General features: G+C 41.7%; 1 protein-coding gene across 2 annotated transcripts; it reads right to left on the reverse strand.

Moving 5' to 3' along the window:
* Positions 1-1,855: 1,855 nt before the first annotated feature.
* Positions 1,856-9,117, reverse strand: rab9b (RAB9B, member RAS oncogene family). Of its 2 annotated transcripts, none has more exons than XM_084134032.1 (2): positions 9,025-9,117; positions 1,856-2,899 (listed from the first exon to the last, which is right to left on the reverse strand). In XM_084134032.1, the coding sequence occupies exon 2, from the start codon at positions 2,843-2,845 to the stop codon at positions 2,237-2,239; it is 609 nt and encodes a 202-aa protein (XP_083990158.1). In that variant the 5' UTR covers positions 2,846-2,899; positions 9,025-9,117; the 3' UTR covers positions 1,856-2,236. The 2 variants fall into 2 exon arrangements, with proteins under 2 accessions (XP_083990158.1, XP_083990157.1); XM_084134031.1 differs by having other exon boundaries at positions 1,856-2,867; positions 9,025-9,091.
* Positions 9,118-9,679: the final 562 nt, after the last annotated feature.

The following is a 9,679-nucleotide window of genomic DNA, read 5'->3' on the forward strand; positions in this document are numbered from 1 at the left end:
CACGCAATTCTGAGATAAAAAGTCAGAATTACCTTTTTTTTTTATCTTTTATTCTGTGGCGGAAACAAGCTTCCATACTTTAGTTTTCTTCTGTAAAAACAACGGCCCGGGACAGTGTTGCCACCTAGTGGAACTTTTAGTGCAAAACAAATTCAGTGTGCATGTGCGTACAAGTAATGCACGGTACAAAAATCTTTCGGCGCGCAAACTATTCTAGTGACAACATTTGTGTTACGCGCACTTTACGCGGACCCTCGCATTCATGTAAAAACCGCAGTATACTTTGGGCTTCACCCTCAAACACACACACACACACACACGACTTTCTCTCTACAGCACAGCCTTAGACATTGTAAAATTGCTCAAATATACACAACACAGGCTGACAACTGAAACTAAATTATTTAAAAAAATAAAACAAAAACAAGATATTTAATATCCAACACCAACTCTCTGTACCTCACAAAACAAAAAAGGATAACTTCGATCAAAAGAAAAAGAAAACAATTATTTTAATCTTTTGATATTAGAAGAAATTCCCGTTCTGTCTAAAAAAGTAATGCTGTACCAATGCATCTCATACAGTCTGTTAGCAATATGCTAACCTGAGGTTGTGTGTTTGACCACACGTACCATAATAGGGTGAATCTAACGCAGAAATGGTCATATTTCATCCCAAAATCAACTTTGCATGAAGAACATTAATGTTTTTCTTCCTATAATTCATTCATCCTGTCTGGACACAATTATTATAAGAAACCAGCATAAATTGAAGCCAATACAAAAAAAACGCTACAATAATTTAAATAATGTTACTTTTTTTTTCATATTACTGTAATGGTCATGCAATGTTTTTTTTTTTTCTTCACATTACGATACTGAGAATGTCAAAATGTGTTATGATATCACAACATGTGGTGAATTTGTGGTGAAATATGACCCAGACTCGTCAGACTTCACCCAAAGAATAACTTATGAGCAAAATAAATTAAAAATGCCTTATTTCTTTCAATACCACATAAACACCCTTTCTCTCAAGCAATATTATATCACTGACAGCAGCGGTCAGCAATGTGTCACTCTCTGGGGTTATGCATTTTAAAATATCAGACAAAAGAGTACCACAACAGAGTAAGATGGTGCGTTTAGAACAGCAGAATGTAGAAGAGCGGCCGGATCTGCGGCGAGACTCGTCAAACACCAGAAGCAGAAGAGCCTTCGACCGGGGAATGATCAGGGATTGAGCGCCGGGCAACGATTAATCGCGATTAATCGCATCCAAAATAAAAGTTTGTGTTTACATAATATATGTAACTGTGTATAATTATATAATTTATATATAAAATATTTATATATAATATAAATATATATACATGCAGGGGCGTAGAATTTAGTAGGGACGCTAGGGACGTGTCCCTACCAATATCCAGTGACACTGATATATCCTTAGCAATAATTTCGATCAAAACTTAAAATATATTTATATTGATGTCCCCGTCCCCACCAATTTCAAAATCAAACCTACGCCACTGTATACATGCATATGTGTATTTATATTATATACAAAATAATTATACACAGTACACACACATATATTATGTAAACACAAACTTTTATTTTGGATGCGATTAATCGCGATTAATCGTTGCCCAGCGCTGCCAGACTGTGGAGAGATGAGTTTGGGTGAAACACACATGTAGCTCACGAGACGCGTCCGGTCCGGAAAGCTCTCAGGCACATCAGCAGGAGAGTGTGAGTCCACACGGACTAGTGTTGTCAAAAGTACCGACTTCGGTACCAAGTTGATACTGAAATTTTAAAAATGTGACTCTTTGCGCACTTTTGAGCGCCTCTGATTGGCCGTTGTACTCGCGCGCTCATTAAATATGTCTGTGATTGGCTACAATGATCAGCGTTTTAAAAAACATGTTGTAAATATAAATCAATGACACTCTTCAGCGAGCGCTTGCACAGATACACACGGGAGCGTTGCAAAGCAGGTGTCCATCAGCGGATCGGTCCTGCTAGTGCTTTCAAACGCTCCCGTGCGCTGATCATTGTAGCCAATCACAGACATATCCGGTGAGCTCGTGAACACAACGGCCAATCAGAGGCGTTTATGACTCCACTCAACAGCGCTCAAAGAGTCACATTTTTAAAATTTCAGTAACGACTTGGCACCGAAGTCGGTACTTTTGACAACACTAACATGGACAGGAGCAATTCGAAAGAGACCTCAGCAACAGGAGGAGCGAGACACTTTACGGTTCCCGTGAAGGTCGATGGAGCTGCTCAGGAGAGCGTGATCAATGGGATCCTCGCTGGCCAGGACTTCCCGAACCGCAGCCTCGAAAGCCGCCCCCACGTTCATGTCGTCTTTAGCGCTGGTCTCGAAGTACGGACAGCATCCGTTCTCCTCGCACCAAGCCCTGGCCTCGTCCTCCCCGACCTCGCGCTCGTCCTTGTCCACCTTGTTTCCCAGCACCACGAAGGGGAAGCGCTCGGGGTCTCGCACGTCTGAGTAGTACATGAACTCCTTCTTCCAGCAGCCCAGGTTCTGGAAGCTCTGCAGGTCGTCGACGGCGAAGGTCAGCAGGCAGCAGTCGGCGCCGCGGTAGAAGGGCGTGCGCAGGCTCTTGAAGCGCTCCTGGCCCGCCGTGTCCCAGATCTGCAGGGTCACCAGCCGGCCCTCGATCTCCAGGTCTCGGTTCAGGAACTCCACGCCGATGGTGTGGAACGACTGCGAGTCGAAGCGGTCGGTCACGTAGCGGTTCATGAGGGAGCTTTTGCCCACGCCGCCGTCCCCCAGGAGAATGACCTTCAGCAAGAGGCTCTTCCCACTCATAGCGGCACGCGCTCAGTGCAGCCTGACAAACACACGCAGACACAAGCATACACACTACATGAAGCACAAGTGCAAACACAGTGACAACATTAGCCAGTTTCACACATTAAAGGAGTAGTTCACTTCAGAATTAAAATCTCCTGATAATTTACTCTCCCCCACGTCACCCAAGACGTTCATGTCTTTCTTTCTTTAGTCGCAAAGAAATGAAGGTTTTTGAGGAAAACATTCCAGGATTTTCTCCATATAGTGACTTCAATGGGGTCCAACGGGTCGAAGGTCCAGATGTGAGTTTCAGTGCAGCTTCAAAGTCTCGACACGATCCAGCCGAGGAGTAAGAGTCTAATCTCTATAGTCACTATATGGAGAAAAATCCTGGAATGTTTTCCACAAAAACCTTCATTTCTTTTCGACTGAAGAAAGAAAGACATGAACATCTTTTAAATGCAAAGCTGTTTTCTTCATTCATCATTTAGGCTATTTTTTACTAATGAGTGACAGGTGTAAGTGATCACACAATGTGGTTTTAAAGAAAATCCAGCTTTTAATGTTGTTTATATGTCTACGTGGTGTTTTTAATATGCTTTAAGACAAACCATGTGTAAATTCATAAGTCGACACCATTGCTGAGTATTTCCTCCTTAAAACTGCAGTGAACCAAAGACAGTCTCAAAAACACGCTTTGAAATCGCTGGTGTTTCTGACGTCACAAACTACCTTGTAACCAATCAGATCAACGAGTGATCGTCAACCAGTGGATCTAAATGAGGCAAGGGTGTCGAGTTACATTCAAAACATTTTAAGGCATGAAAAAAACTTTTCACATGAAAAACTGTTTAAATATGTCATTTTGGTGATCAAAGACGAGTTTTAATGGATAAAATTATTGACTACAGGGGGACTTTAAGGTCCTTGCAGACTGAATCCGAAATTTTCGTATGCGTTTTTTCATATTCGTCATCCTAAAAATTCATCACGCACAGAAACCTTGCACTCTGAGTCCATTGCGTTTTAATTAATCCGTTGCGAAGAAATTCGCAAAACAATAGAGTCTTCAAGCAGTGAGGATGATTTTGTTGTCCTCACTCTTCTTAAAAAGAGAAAAAAATTAGGACATATTGGGTCCATCATCCAATCCTGAGATTGCGTAGAGAGGAAGGAGAGTACGCTGCGGGATTATCCCGAGCGATTCAAGGTTTACTTCAGGATGTCAGTGGCTCAGTTTGATGCTTTGCTAGCGATACTGGAGCCACATATTAAAAAGAAGAACACCAATTGATCCTGAACAGCTCTGGATTTTGCCGTTCGTTTGTACGGTGGCTCTGAATTGTCAAAACACCTTTCAAAATGTTTGCTACAAATTGTGAAAAAAACGCAGAAAATTTAATCCGATCCGAATTTTTTTATGACGGACGAAAGTTTCGGAGGAAGTATGTAAACGGCATTGACAATGTGAGGTCGTATTTATTTTTTAACGTGCGAAAATTTCGGACGAGAACATCTTGATTGTGTGAATCTCGAGTGCGAGACAGTCAGACATCCGACTAACACCTTTATATAAAAAGACTTTTATCCACGATAACTTGCTGTTTAGTATAAGCAAGCGCTGCAGTTTCATCGCCTGTCGCTTTAAATGCTCAAGCTCAGAAGGTGAGTTCTGATTGGCTGTCAATGACGTTCATCAGCTGAAAAAAATTATTCTGAAAGTGAATCGAAGTGTTGTTATCGTCAGAGTTTTGGTGTGTGAAACTCTGCTATTCTTTTCAATTTAGAACGATTTTTAGACCATATCTTTATCATAATAGTTATCGTCCTTGGTGTGAACGTGCCTTTACTATAAACAGCTCCGACTTTATGCTTTAGCTTTATGATTCGCCCAAGCAGACTTCGCTCACACTTTAGTTTAGGGTCCAATTCTCACTATGACTTTTACCTCAATAAACTCCTAAAAACTGCTTATTATAAGTTAGTAAGGTAGGCTAGTTGTTAAGTTTAGGATTAAGGGATGTAGAATAAAGAATAAGGCATTAATATGTGCTTTATAAGTACTTATAAACAGCCAATGTCCAAGTAATATGCATGCTAATAAGCAACTAGTTAATAATGTGAAGTTGGACCCTATGAAAATTGGAAAATGCCAGAACTGATTTACCTGTATTTTCAAAAAGGTCCTGTGCACACTTCACAAATGATCTCTAAACTGTAATATATACGGTAATTTAAAAAGTCTATGTGTTAAAGGCTCATATGACTTTCCAGGTTAAATACACAGACATTGATTCGACAGCAGATGAACTCTGAACGATCTAAACTTCTTAAACAGTGAAGAACAGATAATGGCTGGTGTGGGTCAGATGCTCTATCACTGACCCTGAGACTCTGGCCAGGACAACGCCTCCTCTAAGAGCACACGGACTGGTGAAACCGTTCTTCTTTCATTTCACCCAATAAAGACATTTTTTTTTTTTTTATATCTTGTGCAAGGATGAATTAGGGCAATTTGCAACAAATAGGATCTGCTCCATCACAAGCAAGACTATTCTAGCTGGGTCACCATGTGATCGCAACAACAAAAATCCAAAAATAAATCTTTGATTACCCTAAATGCCAATTCACACTGTACCGACCAACGCGGACCATTTACGGACATTTCACCCTCTCCGTTTTCCAAAGTAACATCGTGCACACCTGTCAGTTTTCAGAAAAGTGTTAGTTTACAGGAACCCGTGTATATATGCCGTCAAGAGCATGCCAAACCTGTAGGTGGCGGTGTAACGAGAAGCTCAAGCCCACGTTAGCCAATCAGTCGCTGTTCCTCGACATAATAGAGCAGCTGTATTTGCAAATGCAAACAGACAAAAAGGGTTTGCACCAACTTAAATGCGACTACAACTCTGAATGCATCCATGATCACCATAGCCAAATAAAAATGTAAACATAGGCCGCACTGACGCAGATGCAAGTTCTGTCGCATACTGTGACGTCAGCTGCCTAAAACTCTGTTTTTCTCAGTTTATGTGCAAACGAATTTCCTCCGTACTGGTGACGGGTGGCACTTGTTCAAAGAAAGCCGTAAGAGGAGAATGTGGAGGAGGCCATTGCTCTGCACTGCATTATCCACCAGCAGGCCCTCTGCGGCAGATGCCTGAGGTTTGTGGAGTATCCTCATAAGAGCAGACTGAGCTGTCTTAAATTAGTTAAATAAAGTCTTAAATGAAGGCAGAGAGTTGTGAGAGAATGAGACGTGTGTGAGATCCGCGTCTCTGTCAGCAGCGGCTGGTTTTAAAGTGACAGCAGCCAATAAAGCTTTCTGTCAGTAAAGCTAGTCAAAAAACAAACGTAACAGAAAAACACTCGCTGCTCTTGACTAAAGAACTTTTGTAACTTTAATAAGGATTAATCTATATATAATTTAAAATGTATGCAGTGCAAACTGTTTGATAACTTTATTAAATTTCTGTATATTTCCTACCTGTTAGACAAGTATTTAAAATATACTGTCTTTATGTTGTTTCTACATTCATTTGGAGATTAACTGAAATTGTTACATTATAAAATATATTAAAAACGTAAGTTGTTTTAATCTAGTTAATATTTGCAATCGATAAAAATAAATAAAAAAGAAACATGAATAAGTCTTATTCATGTTTATTTTTATTGAATATTATGTATTTATTTATGTTAATATCTGCGCAATTAATGTGCATTTAGCCTGCCTCTGCCATCCTCAGCACCCCCCATAATCCCCCCCAATCCCCCCAAGTCTCCCGTATTTTGGTACCCAAATGTTGACAGGTATGAGCGGGACATAGGGCAACACTCCGTCCTTTTAAAAATGCCGCTCTGTGCTCTGTCCAAAATCCGCCCGCTCACGCTCCCCACTCGCTCCCGCTCCACTCTGCTCACATGCTCTGGTCCCAGGAATCCAAAATATGGGTGCGGACATGCTGTCCCAAGACAACACTCCCCCTGTGTCCCTTAACCCCCAGACAGTCCATCTGATCTGGAGTGTGTTCGGCTGGTCGACCTCTTTGCCTCAGAGAGCAACACTCACTGCACAATGTTCTTTTCGAAGAAATGGGATGCTCTGGCCCATGCCTGTCCCAGACGCCCGCTCTATGCGTTCCCTCCCGTTTCGATGATTCCTCAGGTCATCGAGGGAGCAGAAGGAGCAGATGCGCAGTCCTTCTAGTCGCCCCCCTCTGGAAGACCCAGGTATGGTCCCCAGAGCTGGCGCAGATGCTGAACACAGCCCCCTGGCCTATACCTATGAGGAAGGACCTCCTCACGCAGGCGAACAGGACGATGTGGCACCCTCGCCCCGACTTGTGGGCCCCCCATGTGTGGCCCCTCAACGGGTATCCTGGGACCTCCCAGAGAGAGTCCTAGATACTATTACTGAGGCTAGAGCGCTGTCTACGAGGCGCCTCTATGCTCTGAAATGGTCGGTGTTCACCAGCTGGTGCACAGATAGGGACCTCGAACCCCATTCATGTGAGGTACCAGTGGTGCTCTCTTTCCTTCAAGAGCTTTTTGACACGGGACGCACCCCCTCCACGCTCAAGGTGTATGTGGCGGCCATATCAGCCTACCACGCTCCTGTGGCTGGCCAATCACTAGGGAGAAGCGACCTCGTCTTTCGCTTCCTCAAAGGGGAGGATGAACCCCCCTCTGCCCCCTTCTATACCGGCTTGGGACCTCTCCACGGTCTTGGGGCCCTGAGGGGCCCCCCATTTGAGCCACTTCAGTCGGCTGACCTAAAGCCACTTTCGCTGAAAAACTGTAATAAAACTATAATATATGGAGGTACCCTGCTTACAAGCTCGAGTCCTCTCCGTTTAACGAGTCTGTTATCGATCTAAACACGAATTTACTGTCCATAAGCACAAATCTGTCCTAGGAAGTGATGTTGTTCACACGGAGCGAGCCTGGCCCCCGGAGGCTCCTGCCCTCCTTATATGTCATAAGGACCCGACTCAGGTCTGGTCCCCGTTGAGTTCATATCCCTGTCGGGAGTTTTTTATTAGTGGCTCGTGTCTTACTGTGAATCTCGGGCTTGTTGCGCTGGGCTCCAGTTCAGGACGGAGTCAGTTGCTAATAGTGCGGCGTTTTACATTGGTCCCCACTGCGTATTAGCTGCGCAATACGAAGTGACCATTCTCAAAAGCGCCGGGAACGAAATACACAGGGACTCTTATTTTGAAATGTCTGATGCTTTGCTAATTCCAGCTGCTCATTCAAAAGGAGACATAAAATAAACAGAAGATATGATCGACATTAAAATGCGCACTCTTACAACCATCTAGAATATATTAAAATATAAAAACCATAACGTAAACATTGACAGCTCATCAAAGGTGCATCAAAAGCAATCACTTGTCGGTTGGCATAAATGTGTCGTGTCACTGACCGCGAAATGCTCTGAAACCACGAGGCGCTCACATTTATTTAATGAAATCATAGACTTCTTAAGTATAATAAGTAAAATAAATAACGTTCAATTGCTTTTATACATTATATAGTAAGCTATACATATTTTAAATTAGCCTAATATCGTTCGTATGTAGGCTAACGTACTTACTATCATCATTAACCGACAGTTGATAGAGACCAGATTTCATGGGAGGACCCAATTTGACCTGACACATTATTACACAGGTTGAAATAGCTGATTTCTCGGGATTTAAACATTTTTGGGGACATTTGGGATAATGTAAATACACAAGTCAAAATATATAACACCGTTTTAGTGATTTATTGGATATTTTAATCCAAAAACCTTGTATTATGCCTTTAAATACACCAAGAGCAGGAAACATATGATCGCTCCCTGCGCATGCGCACACGTGCATGACAGCTGTGTTTTTAGCATACGAGTGCTCAAGCTATGGTTTATCTTTATTACTCTGTCTGTTATTACTCCAACTCAGCTCGTACTATGACTAGTAAACACAACTGATATTTTTATGTTCGCCTTTGGTGTCATTAATCATTCACACATCCTCAGCCCCGTTAGCTAGATATAGCTCCATGACTAGCACAGTTTTGGATGCTTTATTAAATTAACTTCAGCACTGTTACACATACGCGACCTTACACACAGGAGAAATACAACGCTGTGGAAAATAATCACTCTGGTTTTAAAAGACTTCAATGATGTAAAATACTCTCTGAATTACCTCATATTGTACCGCGAGCAGTGCTGCTGTCTGCAGAGATTTCACGCGCTTCGTGCGCGTACGTGTGTGACAGAGAGAGAGAGAGTGTGTGTGTGTGTGTGTGTGTGACTGAGTGCTCACTGCTCAACAAATTTCAGAAACTGTGGTCAAAAATCCTGTTATTCAGGGACAGTTTTTCTCCATTATGTTGTTTCTGTACAGATCAGTCAGAAACAATCTTACTCTATTTTTCAGTTGCACTTAATAAAAACATTTTTAGTCCAAAAGGCTCATTATGTTCATTCATTTTGATGTTTTTTTTTTTTTTTTTTTTTTTTACAATAACATGGTCTTGTTTATAGAACATGATTCTTGTTTACTGGATATGAATATTATACATTTTTGAAAATAAAATCATGTCAGTTGTACCAAAATAAGACTGTTTTCCACTGACTTTAATCTTTAATTCCACTGACACAATAATCTCGATAAAGAACACACGTAAAGTGAGGCCTCTCTGCTGTTGAAAAAGATAATTTATGTATTAGATATATGACCGAATTTGGTTTAAAAAAATTAAAAAGATTAGATTTTTTTCGCTCTGTTTTATAGATTTACTTGTGATGGCTCTGTATTCCTCTACTGTAAATGCAATAATAAAGAGTGTTCAGCAAAA

Source organism: Abramis brama (assembly GCF_963993115.1).
Source record: "Abramis brama genome assembly, chromosome: 13".
Classification (NCBI taxonomy): domain Eukaryota; kingdom Metazoa; phylum Chordata; class Actinopteri; order Cypriniformes; family Leuciscidae; genus Abramis; species Abramis brama.

Coding starts and splice junctions, on each gene's coding strand:
- rab9b (XM_084134032.1), bottom strand. CDS start 2,845: ATGAGTGGGAAGAGCCTCTTGCTGAAGGTCATTCTCCTGGGGGACGGC.